General features: G+C 37.1%; 2 protein-coding genes across 3 annotated transcripts in view; one reads left to right on the top strand and one right to left on the bottom strand.

The window, feature by feature from the left end:
• Positions 1 to 19,995, top strand: part of LOC134841641 (dnaJ homolog subfamily C member 13-like) — a 554,774-nt gene that overhangs the window by 65,226 nt on the left and 469,553 nt on the right. The window lies entirely within an intron of this gene.
• Positions 1,325 to 18,664, bottom strand: LOC134841549 (uncharacterized). The gene is made up of 2 exons (XM_063857582.1): positions 18,512 to 18,664; positions 1,325 to 8,197 (listed from the first exon to the last, which is right to left on the bottom strand). Exon 2 carries the CDS (start codon positions 8,128 to 8,130, stop codon positions 1,435 to 1,437), a length of 6,696 nt encoding a protein of 2,231 aa, XP_063713652.1. The 5' UTR covers positions 8,131 to 8,197; positions 18,512 to 18,664; the 3' UTR covers positions 1,325 to 1,434.

The raw sequence follows: 19,995 nt of genomic DNA on the forward strand, positions 1-19,995 counted from the left end.
TTTTGTGTGAAGCAAAATTTCTGGTTTGCTCTTATGTTGTAAGATAATATTCAGGTCTATCAAAAAAAAACAGGCTGCGATTTGCAAGCAATCTATTTTTCCAAAACAAGAAGATTTATAGCGCTTCACAAATTGAGACAAAAATTTTTATTGACTTGCATGGCAAACATCCAATTGCCGCGTATCTGTGGGGTTCCTCCCACTCATATTGTTGGTTTTATCATTTCAGAAAAATTTTGGATTAGTAAAATGAAAAACCACCTCACAAGCAATACAGCGCAGTTGAATCGCCGTTTACAGACGTTTTTTTTAAAACAGGCATTGTCTCCAAAAACAATTATGGCACTACCTGCAACAAAAAGATATATTTTTAAAAAACTGCTATTAGATCTCGCAACTTTACCATTAGACAATTTTCCATCACATGATCGATTTAATGACCTTAAAAAATAACTTTTCAGTGAGAATGAATTTAACGGTTTTTAAACTCATCAGGTAGACTACTTTGTGCCTGAAACAAAATAAAAAAAGAATAAAACTGATAAAATTTTGAATTATGGCTAAAACTATAGCAATTTAACAATTTCATTAGTAAGATTTATGTAATTTCTCTTACTGAATTTCAAATTAGTATAAATTTTTCAAAATACTAAATCTGGTCTGTTAAAAATGATTATTCTGATTTTATATTTCAGTTTACTAATACAGAGGCAAAGCTGAGCTTCGCACCACTTGCGATACAAAACATGAAAGCCTATTTCAGAAAAAATTTAAAAAAAAAACGAAAAAACTAGACCTCCCGGGTCGAGATCCCGCTCAAAAACCGCTCAAGATATGAGCGGTTTGAGCAGTTTTTCAGCAAGATTTGAGCGGTTTGGGCTTTGGAAAAACCGCTCAAACCGCTCAAATCTTGTTTAAAAAACCGCTCAAAAACCGCTCATTTCTTGCGGTGATTTTTGAACAGTTTTTCAAGCACAATCTTGCTTCAAGCATGAGCGGTTTGAGCGGTTTTTGAACGGTTTATCTAAAAAAAACGCTCAAAAACCGCGCAAGATTTGAGCGGTTTGAGCGGTTTTTTTAGACAATTAAGCTCAAAATCTTGCTTCAAAATGAGCGGTTTTTGAACGGTTTATCTAACAAACCGCTCAAAAACCGCGCAAGATTTGAACGGTTTTGAGCGGTTTATCTAAAAAAAACGCTCAAAAACCGCGCAAGATTTGAGCGGTTTTTTTAGATAAACCGCTCAAAACCGTTCAAATCTTGCGCGGTTTTTTTAGATTCGTTACCTCAGACAAAGTTGCTGAGAGTTATTTACGGGGGAAAATGTCTAGTTTCCGATTACAATATTCTTGCTTGTCGCAAGGGTCAAAAGAACTAGAAGCTCTACATCTCATCTTTGAGATTTGTTGCCGATCACACATCGCTCAGAAGGAATTAAAGCTTCCAAAATTTGTGATTCGGGTTATGAGTTCCTTTTAACATGCATGAGTGACAAAGATCAAAATCATCACAAGTTTTACATTTGTACCGTGTGCCAAAAATAGGACAACGGTGGCAATTGTCGCATTGAACTTCCGCGTGTACAGGATGAAGCATGCCCATGTCAGGAGGGGTATTTGAATTACAAACGACGGGATCGTCTGAAACTGATGGCTGCAAGGAATTCAATAGGTCCAAAGGCTTTAAATGCTCCACGAAGACCAAAAAACCTCCCACTGCAGATTGGTTCAGCGCATCTTGCAGCTCTTGATCTGATGAAAACGGAATTTTATCACCGTCAGAATCTCTCCATCGCACACTTAAATCAGTTCCACTAGATGCTAGATGCGGAAATAAGACTAAGAGCCAACTTTTCAGCTGCGGAAAAATTCCGTTTTGCACATTCTTTAGCTGAAGCTGTCTGATATTAACTCTGTAAACACCTTTGACAGCTCTAGACGCAGAGGAATGTGTTTCTTTAAATTGTCCATTTGCGGACAGAGAATAAGGAGAGTCATCAAGAGGTATATACACGAACTGACCAGAAGAGTCTGCCTTTTCAGATAACAATTCAACGTTTGCTTTGAATCTATCAGCTTTCCTGTCATCTACTTGATCTGTGCTGGTTTTCAGAGATGTATTGTGTTCAAATTTAGGGTCATTACTTTTTGATGCTTTTGACTGGTAATCAGTTTGGTCAAGTGCTTGATCTGTGTTGGTTTTCAGAGAAGTATTGTTTTCAATTTTAGGGTAATCACTTTCTGATGATTTTGACTGGCAATCAGTTTGGTCAACTGCTTGATCTGTTTTGATTTTCAGAGAAGTATTGTTTTCAATTTTAGTGTCATTACTTTCTGATGCTTTTGGCTGGTAATCAGTTTGGTCAAGTGCTTGATCTGTGTTGGTTTTCAGAGAAGTATTGTTTTCAATTTTAGTGTCATTACTTTTTGATGCTTTTGACTGGTAATCAGTTTGGTCAAGTGCTTGATCTGTGTTGGTTTTCAGAGAATTATTGTTTTCAATTTTAGGGTAATCACTTTCTGATGATTTTGACTGGCAATCAGTTTGGTCAACTGCTTGATCTGTGTTGGTTTTCAGAGAAGTATTGTTTTCAATTTTAGTGTCATTACTTTCTGATGCTTTTGACTGGTAATCAGTTTGGTCAAGTGCTTGATCTGTGTTGATTTTCACAGATGTATTGGCTTCAAAAACTCGCGTTTTTTCTCCTGATTTTTTTCTTTTGATTAAGTCATAATGGGTTATCTTCGCGTTGTCGAAAATCCCCAAAAAGTTGTCCAGGCTGACTTCAGATATGAGTGATGTGTCATGAAACAGAATGATATAACAGAACACTCTGCTCCTTGACATGACATTGTAGAGTAGGCGGAGTTTTTTTCTGTCTAAGTCGGAAATATTTATCAAGATTATACACGCACTGAACTCATTAGAGTAAAGATCTGCCTCCAATGGGTGGATCATGATGCACTCATTGTCATCAAATAATCGTTTTGAGGATAATCCAAGTAAATTTTTAAGAAGACAATGTTTTTCGTCAATATCCAGAAAAAAACGGTGGAAAAACAAAGGTTGTTGACTGTCACGTAGCAATGATAACAGTTTATAGTGGATGAGATCAAAAACACGAAACTGGTAGTCTTCGTCATCAAACAAAGACTCATAGCATATATCGACAATTGTTTGTGGTCCATGAATGAAATGACCAGGTAGAGGATAATGCGGAATGAATAGCGAGTCTTTCGTGAAACTCAGCTCATCATCATTTTCTTTCTGTATAAACTCGTAAAGTCTCTGCAAGTTGTACACAACATTTGACGTGCTGCGGTAATTGTATTTCAAAGAAACGATATCACAGTTGTATGTTTGATCCCAACAATTCAATTGCTGGGATGGCAAATTACATTGGAAAACATCGAACGCGATGCAAGCGCAGTGGAAAGAAAAAAAATTGATGCTCGACATGGAAGCGTGCGCATCGTCAACATACACAATCATTTCACTCATTAACGTTTTTAAGTGTTCCGCTGTATCATCTGTGATCATGTGATTGCAGTAGTAAATGCCTAACCTGGTGCCTCGAGAAAGATTTGCATCGCAAAAGAGTTTCTCCGATGCATCGAACGTTTCAATACTAGCATCAGCAAATACTTTTTTGTACTCTGCGACTTTCTTAGCACTGAAAACCAGGAGCAGAAATCCTTTTTTGTTTGTTGTCAGTATATCACGTATAAGTCTTGCTATTAAAATAGCACTCTTTCCAGATCCTGCACATCCAGTAATGACAAGGCTCTCAGACTCTTTTTCGTAAGCACACCTCTGTTCAAGTGTCAAATAGCTATAACCTAAAAAATGGCTGAAAATATTTTTGTCAATCACTTCCGCTGAGCGGAGGATTTCAGACGATTCAACACTAGCTCGGTTTGCTTCACTGATTCTGTTTTCGAAAGAAATTTTGCCCTCTTGAAGTGATTTTTCTATCTCCGACATACAGCTATCGAAATTTCTGTTTCCACTTTCATTAGTAGAAAGCATAGCACTGAGAGCAACTTGAACCCTGAAAAGGTTTCCTTGCAGCGTCACTGCATGATCACTGCAATAAACTGCTTCTATGTTCTGTTTCCACCAGTTGTCGAAGTTCCTATGATTGTCCGAGTTTGGAAAATCGTAGCAGCCATTGCTACTTTTCAACAAACCAATGCTTAGAGACTGGTCATCTCTCAGGTTGCTGAAGCATGATTTATTGAAACTGGGTGCTTCTTTGTGAATTTCTGTCATGTTGGAAATCGCGACGCATCTGAAAACTCTGTATGGAAAAGAATTGTGTCGCAAACGATCTTCGTTTTCGAGCCTGAAAAACCACGGGTCCTCAGTTTCTTCTAAATCGTGTATCTGGAAAGACTCACTCGAAATCTCTTTAATTACAGACAGTAGCTGGTCTTGCTTTTTTGTCGCAGCCTCGAGAAATTTCGATAAATCTGATGATACCTTTTTAATCTCAATGAGCACAATGAAGTTTGATCCAATTACTACAAAGTCGTGCTCGTCTACGTAAGAAGTCAACGGGTCAGCGTCCCACTTATGGTTGTCAGATTTCGAAGAACTATTTTCTTTATTGTTATCAAGTGACCTCCACAGCTTGTATTGATGGTGCGAGATCTTTAAACCTTGGAAAACTGTGAGACGATCTACATTAGGAAGGCGTGTGACTCCATCTGAGAGATTTCGATACTTAAGCTGTTCCAATGCTCTGTAGATTGTCACTTCTATTTGGTAGTCTTCGATAATGTTTTCGGCTCCGGGAGAATTCAGTTTTGCTATTTTTGGACATGCTGGCATCATAATGGCAAAGCCGTCTCGCTTAAAGCAATCAATTTCCAAGCCCAGTCGAAAGATTTCCAAACGTTGTCTCAGTAAAGTTGATTTTTTAAATGATGATATATCGGCAGCACTGTTTTGTAGGTTTTGATCTATTTCGTTTGCACAGCACAGTTTTACTTTGTTGTTTTTAAAGACCTGCAAAAATTCTTCCAGTTCATCGTATATTCTGTCATTTTTTTCATCAGGATAAATCAGAACATGACAATAGGCTCTCGCTCGAGACATAGCATTGAATAGTAATCGTAGCGAATTGTCGTCAATTCCGACGAACTGATAGAAAATATAACAAACAGGAAACTCCAATGAACAGATATTCTGTTTTCCTGGTTCGGCGTATACGATGTTATCTCGCACAAAAAAGGTTCGCAAAACGTGTCTAATGTTTTTGAGAAACCAGCTGTCGTTTGTGTCTAGGACAACAAATCCAGAAGTGAACAAAGATTTCGTCGAATATTGAATTGTTGGCAACAATGATTCGATTGTGTCTCTGAAGTGGGGTTCCCGAATTGATGCATGGCAAACTTCAATGAACAATTGTGGTCCCTGAATCAAGTGACCAGGGATCGGATGATATGTGGAATATAGTGGCTCGTTTTTGAGTTGCAGGGACTGTGTGGCCTCTTTTGATTCCATGAATTTAGACAAGCTTGTAAGGGTGGATGCTATGCAGCTCGTGCTGCGCAAGTTGCGGCTCAGCTGCATCACATGAAATACGTGAAGGGATTCCCAAGGTTGCATTTGATCTCGTTTTAGAAAACTTTGGTTGAAGTCGAATGTTAAACATGCGCAAGGGAACAACGAGAAGTCGATGTAGGATGCATGTGCATCATCAATGTATACAACAGCTCCGCTGATCAAAATTTCGACCAACTGACTGCTTTGCAAATCGTTTAAGTTTGAACTGCAATGAACAACAATCACTCTTCCTTGCCATAATCTTGGGTCGAATAATTCTATCATAACGTTTACACAGTCGATGCCAATCTTTTTCAAAAGTGCTTCATAATCAGTTAGCCGTTTTTGGTTAAAAACTACAAGAATGAACTTCGAATTAAGGTCTTCCAGAATGTGACGAAAAAACCTCGCCAGCAAAATGCAACTTTTTCCAGATCCGGTGCAACCAGTGATTATGATGTGCTCTGACTCATTTTCGTAAGCGTTTAGCTGCTCTTTGGTTATATATCTAATGCCAAGGACATCGTGGAAAATTTTCTTTGCGACGACATCGATTTCATCTTTTTCGGATGTTTTAAGGGGCATTTTGGAAGTTTTAAAAACATTGGGGTTTGTTGAGTCTGTTCGTTTTCCCTCAAAAGTTATTTCACTTTCTTTGAGTTTTTTGTCGGTTTCAAAAACTTCGTTATACAAGCCAAGCTTTGAGCTATCAATGATTTGATTGTTTGCTACCGCCCACAGTGACAAGAAAACGTTTCTCACAATTTCGATGTGATTTTGAAACTGCAAATCCATTTCATTGACTTGTTTCCTTACATTTAGTTTCCACCAGCTAGCAAAGTTTTCCAAATCAGTTGCAATTATGTCCTTTATGTCATTTTCAACGCCACAGTCAACAAGGTCTGGTCTTGTGGTGCTTCCCGGAAATGCCACAAAACGAAGCACCTTTAAGGGAATATCGCTATGCTGCAGAGGCGTTACATCATCAAATTCCCAGTTGTTTGCTATGATTCCTTTGATTATTTCAACCACTCTATCTTGTTGCTTTGCTGCCGATTGTACAAACTTTTTGACTGAATTACGATCTGAAATTTCGCAAAAAGCGTTTTTGACTTCGATTAGCACGATGTAGTTGGGTCCAAATATCACAAAGTCGTTTTCACCTTCATCGGCGTGAAGTCTGCTCTTTTTACAACCATGGCATCCTTTTGGAGAATGTTGACAAAACATCCTGTATTGATAGTGAGTGTACTTTGCACCGTGGAGCACAGTTATTTGTTCAGCTTGAATTCGTTCAAGTGCTCGGAATACTAACACTTCCGCTTCGTAATCTTGTTGTTTTTGATGATCAGTGACAATGTTGGAAGAGGTGGCTGCTTTTGAACGCTCGTCCTCTGAATATAAGTCGATGTACTGCTGTTTGGGACAACTTGGGAACATCTCCGCAAAGCCATCGTTCATTCGAAATGCTCCAAAAAATTTTTCACCAACTTCAAAGTATTCAGTTATTTTTTCCAGCTTTATTTCTGTCTCGAAGTATTTGGCAAAACTGTTCCTATCTATAAACCGAAAATGTTCGTATTTGAACTGCCCCTCGTGACGTGTGGGCCTGAAAACTCTGCCTTTTTTCCGAGGCAGTGTATCATAATACGATTCATCCGGAGACTGTTTTTTCAAATTTACTCGCTTAGCTGGCTTTTGAGGCTCAACATTAGTTATGCTGAAATGATGACTCGCCATGATGTCGTATGTACCTAAGTTCTCGTCTTTCACAGTACGAATTGCAAGCATGACATGTATAACAGGTATAACATTGCTTTTTACGATGCAGAAGGGTTTCACTTCAGTGGCAACAATATTTTGCTCCCACCAATGCTCTATATTGTGCCAGTCCTCCTTCACGATAACAGGAATGCAGTGCTCGTTACAAGAATGCTCTCGGTTTTCTGCAGATTCAACGGAGGCTGCCGAGGAAGATATAAGCTTGACACACTGAGGTTCATTTTCTTTCGGGTAAGCAAAGAACCTAAATACTCTAATATCCCTCTCTTTCGTTTTGTCTTGCAAACAAACTTTTTCGAGACTTTGAATTAGCTGAACAGTTTTGAACTGATCGAGTTCTTTTGTTCTAATTTTTTCTGGAAAAGTGGTCGCATCGTAATTGGGGGCTTTTCTGTTGACTACTTGTATCAAAACAATAAAATCCTCACCGAACACAATGAAATCGTTTCTGGCTTCAACCTTTCCTCTGTGTTCAAGGGAACAGTTTGGTATATTTGCTGTTTGAGCACAATCTTCAGGTGAGTGCTGCGGATTCCACATTTGCAACTGCTTGTGACTGATATTAACTTCGCATAAAGACAGGATATAGCTTTTCTTCTTATCCTCGAGGATTTTAAAAATATCTTTATTTGATTTGAATTCATCGAGGTCTGTAAATATATCAGATAAATATTCATCATCATCAATATGGCGATCGGGGACAGATGGCATACAACGAGGACTCAAAATTGCGATACCCAGCTTGTCAAAGAGTAATTTGCCATGCTCAAGATACTGTTCTTTATTGGTGAAATTCATTTTTGATTCGTTCCAATTTTGTTTGAAGCGTCGGACGTGTTTTTCTTTTTCGCGGCCAAAATTCAACCTGCGTAAAGTAATAACTCGTTCGCTTAAATTATTATAACAGCTACTTAACTAACCCGCCCCTGTTCAATTTTAAGATACCAAAATACTCAAGGAAGGGAATCTAACCTTTGTTGCGAGAGGCAATTTTTGCTACAAAAAACTGTTTAGAATTGTTTCAAGTCTACCGAATTCATTTTCCGTTCCTGAAAATTTTTCAGCAAACTTAAGCTTAAAAACTGACCAACCCAAACAAGTGCAATTTTTGGTATGAGCTAATAAAATCACATTAAACTGGTGTTCGACACTCCTTCAGAACAATATTAAGGAAAGTATAGAATGAAAATCAATGTTTAAAATACATGACAATAATTTGAATAACACTAGAAAAAATTGCTTTCAGGAAACACGATTGGTTCCCCGGCAAACAAAAATTGCAATGCAATTACGTATCGGCTATAACTTGAAAACTGACAACTAAGCTTTGGTTTATTTCTTACCTGTTAGACTTGAAAATTTACTTTTTTCACAAGAAACCATGAATGCATCCCCAAGCATACAAAAAAACTATAGATTTATCCGATGTCTTCTTTGTCGCAATTATTGAAATCGTAGCTTGACTCGTCACCATTTCTTTTGAAGTGTCTTCAGATATTTCTGCTTTGTTTGTCGTCTTTCCCACTTCTGTTTCCGTCGTTATCGTTGAAGTGTTCAGATTCGTCGGGACTGCTGGGATTTTTGAAATCGGGCACTCTTCTGTCTCCACATCATGTCCAGTTTCTTTACTCTTTGGCTCGCCACCTTCTGGATTCTCACTAGGTACTATTTGAACCTCATGCTCTGGTGAACTGCTAGATGATAGTGTTAGGTCTACCACTTCTCCGCAAATTTGTAAGTGAACTGATGTAACGCGATGCCGATGTTGATGGTGATTTCTTCCAATCCGCCAGTGTTGCGTATAATCTCATCGTCTTTTCCTGCAACTGGTCCAGTTTCTAGTATGGTCCCGTTTTATTCTCAGCGTCTGATCCGTCTGATGAGGATATTACCGGATATACATCTGGTCTCGGAAGTATTGCCACTGACCTGCTCGGGTTACTAGAACTACATTGATGCAGAGGTTTCCTGGGAGTGTTCGCTGATGGCCTCTTCATATCTTAATCTGAAAATTTTGATGAGATGCGTTAGGCTTCAGTGAATGGTAATTTTTTCTGATCACCTTTCACTTATCCGTAATATTAGTATTGTTAGCGATTTCGACAATGATCCCTTTAAAAATTTTGAATAGAGGTTTTCCTGACTTCCTCCCAAAATTTTCCAGTAAACCACCACCACCTTCTCCGTATAGTGAATGAAATCGAATTGAAATTTACTTATTTTCGGTCTTTTCTCTGTCATTTCTAGCTCGACTCTGAATCTTAAGGTTCTCTGACTGAAGTCACTCCTCAAACTCGCTGCAAGTAACGGGTTCCTTTCCGTTAATTTCCTTAGTGCCTCCGATCCTTCTTTATGGTTCAAGTATCTCTGAGTTTCCGGTCATTTTCCGGCTTTGCAAGTGTTTCCAGTGCAGTGACACTCTTTGTTTCATTCGTCTCTGCTCGTCGTTCCTTTCCTTACGACTGACTTTTGGTCTCGTTCTGGAATCTGCTAGCCCCCTCATATCTTCTGGTTTCAGCATCGATCTTTCAGTTTTATCTTTATCCGAACTTACAGAAATGATAAGTTTGTCTCTAAATAGTGACCATTCAGTATTAGGTTTACGACCACAGTGAAACTCAAACGGTGCGTTTATGAGACTAGTATGCCGTGTTGTGCGGATATCTTCTGAAATAGTTTTTGTTGCTGATTGAATATTGTCAAACTTCGGATCCAACTGCGTTGCACCCAATTTCCATTTTATTGTCTGAATACACCTTTAAACGAGATCACAGCCCCGGTGATCTGCAACTGGGCAGAATATCTGATTGATCCCTTTTAATTTACAAAACTCTGCTAACTTGGCAATTTTGAATCCTATAAACTGATCAGTTCTCAAATTCCGCGGAGATATGCTGACTGATATATCCGTTTGAAAATTTGATAGTTTTTTTCACTCCCTGAATTTGAGATTATAGAAGATGGATATCCTGCAAATGGATATCCTTTGAGAACTTGTCGACTGCGACCGATATGAGAAGCTTTTTCCCCTTTTGATCAAAAATGGGTCCTGCAAAGTCTAACTGAAACTTTTTGTTTGGTCCGGAAAGATTTGTCGGTGGTCTGTAGAATTAAACGACTTAGACGTCTTAAGGTTCTTACCGGTTGCTGAACGCGCTCTAAACGATTGGCACGCATCGATGATTTCTTTATGCATTTGCGGCCACCAGAGATATTGGGCCGCTTCAATCATCGCCTCGTGGCGCGGATGCGTCCTATGAAAATTGGACATCACTGCTTTCCTCAAGCACGTTTGGATGGCAAATCTGTTCGCTATCACTGTGCAGTCATTGATTACTGCCGCGTCATCCCAGAAGCTGGCCAAGTAGCTTCCTAGTCTGAGGAATCCCTCTCTGTCTTTCGCTAGGATGTGCTTCCTCAACTGACCCAGCTGGCTATCCTCAGTCGTCAGTTCTCCCAAAACATCGGCGTCCAGAATATTGTATAGCCCAACAGTGAACAACTTTTTGTCACTGGAGATGATGGGCGTTTTGATCAAGTAGTTCCCCACACTTAACCTGCCACCATATTGACCTGAAGTTTGCCAGCATCCTAGCGTAGTTCGTCTTGTTCTGGTTCAGTGGTCTTTCTCTCCTTCTCCTTTCTGTCCTCTGCGATTCTAAGGGCTCTTTTGTATTCTTCCTCTTGAGTCTATAGGGCTTTCGATCTGGTTAATCGATGTAGATTGGACTGTTCCATAAGATTCCTCTGGAAGGGCAATTTTTTGATTTTGTTGATTTTTAGATTGATTTAATTAATGGTAATATTCGGAAATAAAGATTTAGCAGTTATTCTAGCTGAGTACGCCATCCCTTCTTCTGATAGGTCTGATTCTGGCTCGATGCCCTGTCGTGTCAAAACGGTGGTGTTCGTGCATAAATATGTAATCAGCGACTGTGATTGGACAGTTTTTTCGGCGCATGCAAAGTCGCTCTCCTGAATTGAAAATTTGCTTAAACTTTTCTGATTGGGTTAAAATTTTGCGGCGTTTGCACAGGAAGTTTGTGAAATTGCACAAAATGATCTAATTGGCTAGAATAAAACGGCATGGTTTTTGCGCTCTTTTGCGGAAACTCATACATTTTCATAAAATACTCTGACTGGTTAATAATTACCTTGTTGGTTCTTCTAAAACAACTTGATTTGGCGGTGAGTTCGCTTAATTCTGATTAGTTTATGTACAAGTCGTCGCGCTCTTGAGTCGATCCGGCGCAATTCGATTTTTTCTTCAATAAATTTACATCTTATATGAATTTGAAAGGCTGCACATCAATGTCAATGGGTGATGATTTGATATTTACATACATGATTTTATTTTGGTTTGAGTGGTTCTGATTTGAAGCGTTAATCACTTTACATGCCTCGTCGAAATTCATGGCTGCTTAGACTGCAAATTAACCGTCGTAGAGCGATAATGCAAGGGCTTCGAATTTGGGGTTTCTTGGTTGGTAATCTTCCAATTAATCTTGAGGGATATGTCATAATTCCTCTATTTTCAGTGAGCGCTGTGACTAAGGCCTTGTAGTCAGTTATATTTTGAATTTGGTTTCCTATGAGGTAATTCCGGAAGAATTCGCCAGACCATACTACCGCAAGTATTTCCAATTCGTTCGTAGTGTAATTTTGCTCTGCAGAATTTCAATGTCTTGAGGTAAAAACGATAGGAACTCATATGTCTGGTTCCAGTTGTTGCTCCAATGGGGCGCCTAGCCCTTTATGGCTTGCGTCGCACTTGACTCTCAATTGTTTGGAGGCATCGTAATGATACATCTTCGGTATTTCGACGATTCGTGCCAGTATGTTCTGAAATGCCGTATCCTCTTCGGTGCTCCAAATTAATTTTTCCTTGTTGCTTGCTTGAGTGATTGGCATAGAAGTTCTGCGTGCATCTGGGGATTTGGAATGAAACGAGACATGTGGTTAAAAACGCCCGTGAAAAACCTCAGTTGCTTGAGCAATTTCGGCAGTTGTAATGCCAGAATGGCTTCTATCTTTGAATGTGTGGGTTTGAAACCTGTTTCATCTATTTCGAAGCCCAGCCACGTTAGGTTGGTTTTTGAGAACTCGCAATTGCTTAGTTAGCGCACAAATCTTTTCTTGTCAATTTTTGTCATTATTTCTTCCACTATCTCTTTGCATTTTCTAACTAAACCTTTTAAAACTATTGAAATATCATCTAAAAAACAGAATACTCCTTGTAAATGTTGAACTGTATTGTACATCGCGTTCTGGAATTGCTTTGGCATGTCTGTTAGGCCAAAAAAAAACTGTTTCAAATCTGTATGTTCCAGTGAAATCTGGGCATACGATGCTGAAGTTGCAGTGTTTGCTGACGGAGTCGTCCAAAGTTAATTGACAGAATGCGTACTTCAGATTGAGGGAACTGAACTATACTTGCCTTCTAATTTGGAAGTAATTATTTGGGCTGCTGGGTTTAGTAGTTCTAATAAATTTGGCATCTGAAACTTTTTCTTGTATAATTGGGAGTTCATAGGTTTCGCATCCATCGCTAACTTTACCGCGCCAACTTTCTTAGTGGTGATGACTACCGGAACCACGAATTGATCGCTTGTGCACTTGACTAGTTTTGTGATATGTTCCTCTGATCAATTTTTTAATTTCTGCTCCAACTTTACCCTGTATGTGGATGGGCACCCTTCTCCCCTATTCCTAACTAGGAATTAATAGCTATTTGAAAACTATGTGCACTTTATGATTCTTAGAGCAAATGAATCTTTGAAATACATTTTCCACCGTCGGGTCTCTTCTGATTCTTGTTCAAGTTGCGACGCTTTGTTTATCGTTCGCGAGGATGGTTTCAATTGAGTTGTGACTATGCATAACTCTGGCTGGAGGTCTAAACCTAACAGATACTGGTCCTGTTTTTTGATATAAGGAACCTTGCATCCTTGATTCTCCTCCCGTTCGAATAAATATCATTAACCCAACCAGCTAGATCAGTTTTTGATTGTAACCTACATATGCCGTTTTGACAACTAATGTTCCGAAAAGCTTGATCGGTTTTTGATTGCAATCTACATATGCAGTTGTCACGGGCTTTTGACGTAACGACATTATCTTTGCATTCGGATCTTTTGCTATTATTAGGTCGGCTTTCCGTTTATTGACGAATGACACGGTATCTATTATTGCACTTCGTTTTCAAGGTAGTGGTGAGAGATTCAGTTTTTCCAGTTTATTACTTCCAGATTCTTGACTGATTCCTTCTGGAAGGACGTTTCACTGATTCTTACTACTGAGTAATCTTCTTTGCTGTCCGTGTCGATAGAGTTGCAATCTTCTTCTTATTGTTCTGGAAATTTGACATTTGCTACCGGTGATCAGTTACAGCACTTTGCGAAGTGCCCTTTTTTCCCGCAACCACGGCACGTGACGCCTCGAGCTGAACTATTTTCTTTGTGTTCTGGTGTGAACTTGTTTCCACAGAAGTAACACGGTTTTAATTGGCCACCAGAAAAGTTCATTTGCAATTTTTGTTGAAAAATTTATCTTTCCTAGTGTTCTATTGATCCTGCTCTGTACGTTGTTTTTGGTTCGGAGTGACATGAGGGGTTATCTCTGTTATCGGGTTGTATGCATAGCTGTCTCTGATTGTCTGAAAACTTCATTTTGGCACTAAAAAAAGTCATGTAAAACTTCTTTTTTCAATGTCCTCAGTCCAACCACATTTTGAAGCTTGTCACGCTAATTTGAGATTTTAAAAAAATTCTAGACCTTCTTCATCGCCGTGTGATTAGTTATATAGTTGAATCCCTTCGATGATGTTATTTTTCTCACGTTTAAAAAAGCTGCTGTTCGCAAGCGCCGTGAAAAAATCTGAAAGTGACTGAGTTGAGGTTGATGTGTGCATGCTGTTGAAAGAAACTCTTCTGCATTTGGTTACCCAAGGAAAAAGAATATGCGAGATTTAATTTTTGCTTCTGCTTCATGAAAGTACGCTTGGGCTGATTTTGGGCCCCTTTTTTGCCATTTTTTGTTTGTTTCGTTGGTCTCTCAAACTGCTGCTTCGTTTCTCGCTATTCTGTTGTCCGCCTCAGTCTGAGTTTCTGATGGCGGAATAGTTTCAGATTTTGGCGGTGGGTCATCAAAAACTGGTGGGATAGTTTCAGGTTTTGGCGGTGGGTCATCAAATACTGGTGGTGATAAAATAAATTCGGATTGCAGTTTTCTTTAAGTAAATAAAGTATAAACAAGAGAATTAATTCAATATCATGAAACTATATCTTTCACTAGCTGACGAGAGAGTGTTGATTTTTAGCACCATTGAGTTAACCGTGTCTCTAAACTTAATTGACAGGTCTCTGTCTTCACATAACAATTAGAATAGCAGTCATGTTTTCATAACACGTATCACTTACTTGGTGGACATTTTGCCTCCCACAGCAATACAATCACTTATCGACTAAATTTGAAAACTAAAAACTAAGCTTCAGTTTATTTCTTACCTGTTAGACATGAAAATTTACTTTTTTCACAAGAAACCATGAATGCATCCCCAAGCATACAAAGAAAAGTATTCAGCCGAAAGTTAATATCAAATAAAAACAAGCCATTGACAGCAAATAGTAATTGTTTTTGATAAATCTGTGATGTTTCGATTGTAATCTAAATACGTCTCTTTGAAACTAGGGTAATTGAATTGGTGCAAAAGATACAATCGAATCAAAAAGATTTCACCAGGGGAAAAATGCTTACTTTTTTTAAAAAAACTAATACCTTATGAAAACAATTAACTGAGTAACTCTTCTTTGGAACAATTTTTTGGTTAACAATTAAATCGAGGCAACTTCAAAGATAACTTTTGCTTTTATCAAAAAAATGTTTCTAACCCTTGTCACGCTAGTGATTGAAGGTGAAATGTTCCGAACGAGCCATAATCCAATCTTTACAAAAAGAAAAATTGACGATGTAAATCAGCAAGGCAACAATTTTTTTTAGCCCAAGCTTGGACTTTTCTGAGTTATAAGCCAGAGGTAGCTTTCTCATAGAGTAATTTCAGAAAAGGAACTCCGTCTGTTCGTCACGCTATCTTACTTTCGGCCGAATAATTCGTGCAACTCCTTAGTCTAAAACCAATCTTAATCTTACTCTTATATCTCCTAGTCTCAAAAGATCTTGTGTATACTGGTATTTTGCGAGTTAGGTTTGGAGCTTTTCCAAAAGGAGAAAAACTGTAGTCCAAGATTTTTTCAAATTGTTTTGGTGCTGAAACTACAAGTAGTTTCAGCACTATAAATAATTGTCAGTGTTAGTAATGGAATATGATTGATAGTAGGTAATATTTTATAGGGATAGTTTTATCAATAATATAATTGGTTTATAAATACTAGTTTAGAACTGGTTCCACTTTATTCTCTGTACTATGCGCCTCATTCGCGAAGATGCGGTGGATACGATATTGTGTTAAAAGAAGCACTTAAATCAACATAACCGTTGAAGATGTGTTCAGCCCCACAGAAGCAGCTCGAAAAATAATTTTCTTACCGTTAATGATCATCGATCTATATTTTTGGTAATAACTTCGATCTTTTAAAAACCCGATAGTTTCTTCTTGGAGTATGTAACAAGCTGTATGCAGCTGTATACAACCCATGATCACAATTGATAAATGATTTGCAGCAAGGTTAAATTTTAATTCCAAACAAGCCAAAACTATTTCGCCGTTGTTTATAAAAAGTTTCACAAGAGGATATTTGTCCGAAAAAAAACAAAGTATTCGAAATAGAGTAAATTAACCTCATAGAAAGTTAAGCGGGACCCTCATTTATAAAATTACTTCAAAACTGATTTCAAAACTTATTTGAAATTTTAGTTACACAAGGTAAGGCAAATTCCTAAAAATTTACACAAAATTTAAAATTTACAGAGATGTAATGTGCAACGAACATCATCACCGAATTTGATTTTCAAACCATATTCCGAATTACTTTGCAAATTTGTGGTTTAAAAAAGACAGAAAACAACCAATTGGAATGATAGTTCTATCACTCGCAAGCCATATTAAAATAAGAGCGCAAACGATGCGGCTATATGAAAAAATTATAGTTGTACAAATTCTACTAAAAGGATCGAGAAACCCTAACTTCGGCATTTTCCATTTATTAGCATATCTTACAGAAAAACCGTTGGCCTATAGAGTTCCCGGACTCAATTATCCATGAGGTTTTTCCTCATTCGCCAGCTCCACCCACAAAAATTGTTGAAGGATAATCTGTTTTGTTTTCTACAAGTTAACTCTTTTTAATTTTGATTAGCTTGGCTGTAAGTTTCAAAGGCACTGAGATAGTTCGAATTAAGCTATTGAAAACAATAGCGGAAGGTAAGCCCACAACAATCAATCCAATTGACGTGAAATCCATATGATAATCCAGAAATGATTGTTTCACATTTTGACACTGTTTTTATATTCGTCCGTAAGATATGAGAGAAAATAATTCACTATAATCATGAGCTTACTAACTTCTATCAGAACTGCATGCTCAGGATTTTTAAGTAGTCCTTGAGTTCAATTAGTCTAAGACGTGACCAAGGAAAGGACTGTAAACCAATTTTAAAAAAAAATATGTGCAGAGCTTCAAAGAAATTTTCCGAAAAAAAGTCAATTTCGGCTCAACCAATTGAGCTGAAGTACTGAAAGTTGGACTCAACGTAGAAGAAAACGACAACTTTAAATCTTTTTATGCCGCCGAGCCATATGAAAATGAAAAAAGCAGGAGATTGTTACACGCACTTCGACTAAAAATGTTAAATAAATAACATTCTGCGATCTTGAAACCATGTTCTTTATTAATAATGTTTTGAGGTTTTAGAAAACTTTTTCAGACAGACATTTACGAAACGGATGACCGTTAGAAGGCAATGGCGCTGAAGAAAAATATATTTGGTAAACCTTCACAAGCTTATTTTTTTGCTAACTCAGTTGAAATTTCTGAGTCGTTGATTGTAGGAATAACAATAGTTACTTTTGGTTGTGAGATATTTCAATAGGTAGAAATATGCAGCTAACTGGCCTGAAAGATAATATTTTTGATAAAAGCTACTAATAAAAGATCTAATTGAAATTACAAACAGAGAATCTGAAAAGTGTGACCTTTTCCATTTTCACCACTTGGTTGTCTCAACAGATATTTCTGTTGCTAATAAAAGCAAACTCAAACATTTTCAGCTGTTAACTATGCAAATTTTGATGACTTGAATCAAATGCCAACAAAAAACAGAGCTGACATACAGTTCGAAAAGAGTCAATGAATGAACGCAAGAAAATAGAAAAAAAACTGACTTTTTTTTTCGAAAAAATCTTTGGAATTTCATAGAAAAAAATTGGTGGCCTTAAAGCTCTTTACATTTCAAGAATACTTTATAATTGACTTTTTTCTGCTAAAACTAGATGAATTTGGAAAAACTGAATCAATAGGTAGCTTTTGTATTTCGCTGGAAATCTGAAAATTAAATTCCACTTTCGAAACTAGAATTCGATCACGTTTTTCGTGACCTTTACATTTTTGCTGTTCGATAATGAAGTTTTCCTTCCTCTTAACAAAGAAAACGAACTGACCATGAAAAAGAATACAACCCTACCTTAGTACGACTAAATGAAAAAAAAGTCAAGCCGCGCGAAAAAGTAAACTTGAGCCTGAAAACTTTGAGTCTTCCTGGAAAAAAAAACAAAAAAAAAATCATCGCGACCTACATAAGAGTCTGAACTACGTTCACCAACTTTTAAATTTGACTCACATGATTGAAAGGTTATCTGAAAGACTACGTACAACCCAATTACAAAAAAAATTGCCCTCAAAACTTAAATGAAACTATGCATGCAATGACCATGTGTTCATAACACGACGAAATTTTATTCATAATTCTTTTTTTAATTATTATAGAGGCGTATTGAACGACAGTATCTAAAAACTTTTGAAGAATAGAAGCTTTATCCGATAAAAAGACAATTGACTTTTGATGGCCAAAGTTTACTTCGGAGGACGACCAATTGTCATTCAATTCACGATAAAAATAAAAAGATGTTTTTAAGATAAACTCACCCCTCTCCTTAATAGTTAATCAGAATATGATTTATCCAAGTATTCTCAAAAAATATTTGCAAAATCTGACAAAGAAATACCTTGATGAACACTCGCGTAGATCCAGGGATAGCCAGATTGAATTAGGTTTTGTAACTTCGAACTATGATTTGAAAGAAAGATTTTTGATAGTCATGTTTAATATCAAATGCAGACTAAATAAATCTAAAATTAATATTAAACATTCTTATTGTATTCACAACCATTGAAAGTATCACGTGCTTATTATTTAGTCTCGGTTTGAACAAGTCTACTTCATACTAAGCTTAATATATTTAACAGAAAACTTTTAAACAATGCATGGTAAAACAAAAAAATTATGATTCAGTGCTTCTATCTTCTTTTTACATAAACCTCAAATCTAAAGCTATAACTAGTGGTTTAACAAAATCTGCATGCAGGCCAAGGCATACTTGGTTTGATTTGGGTAATTTTTCCATATGCCAAACTTCATTGCTAAGGGAGGTGAAAAAATTAGTTACTAATTAAAATCCACGGGCGATGGAGGAATAGTACAATAGAAATTGACATTTTATTCGCTCGCAACTGCCGCACTATCAATCCTAAAATTCAACTAAAATCGGTTAATGAAAATCAGCAGGGGCATTAAAGATAAAAGAAATCGAGAGTTACGACCAAAGAAGTGTCCAAGAGCAGAACCATCTGTGCCAAACTCTGCCAACCATTGTAGGATGCATGTGATCTTCCACCATTCTATCTATTAGGAAACTAATTTACGGCTCATTAACTAATTCAATCGCAAACAGTAAACAAACAGGCTCACAAAAAAATCCAAAAAAAATGGAACATTTTTCATTTTTTTTCTATTTTTTGACGTTCAGAAGTTTTCAATAACTTCCACCTCTTTGAATTAGTCAATAAAATTTGAGAGCAAATGAACTGTAAGTCGATTTAAAAGAAAATAAAAATCAAACCGCGAAAAAAACTTCAGTGTTAAAAAATTTATACAGCGGTGAAAGTCAGCTTCATTTCGCTAACGATGGAAAAAAATGAGTGCAAAAAACCGAGTTTTTTCAACAATTAGCAGAACATCTAAAAAATACCCAACAGAAAAGGAAAAACGATTTAAGTAAGAACTGAAGGAAACCAGAAAAAAAAACATTTTGAAGAAAAAATTAAAACCACACCACATTGAAGCTCTTTATATTCTGATTGGCACATTTTCCCTAAATTATCAAATTTAGAGAAAACTTGATCAATAAACAACTTTTTCATGCTTAGAAATTATAAAAATCCATTTTTGAAACTAGCAAGCTTTCATTTCTTTTCGTGAACTTTGAAAGAAATCAAGAGTCTAATAGTCTCAAATCTAATTTGAGCGTAAACAAAATTCTGGTTTTCCTGAAAAATAATTACGGACTGTTCAGCTAAAAATGTAAATGAGAAGATCAATAAACAAATCTCAGCCATTCACCTGCTAGTCAACTTATACAGGTTGAAAAAAATTAGTAAGACTTAAGCAAAATTACAGAGCGAAAAATTCCGTAAATAGAAATCGGAACAT

Source organism: Symsagittifera roscoffensis, chromosome 1 (assembly GCF_963678635.1).
Source record: "Symsagittifera roscoffensis chromosome 1, txSymRosc1.1, whole genome shotgun sequence".
Lineage (NCBI taxonomy): Eukaryota > Metazoa > Xenacoelomorpha > Acoela > Convolutidae > Symsagittifera > Symsagittifera roscoffensis.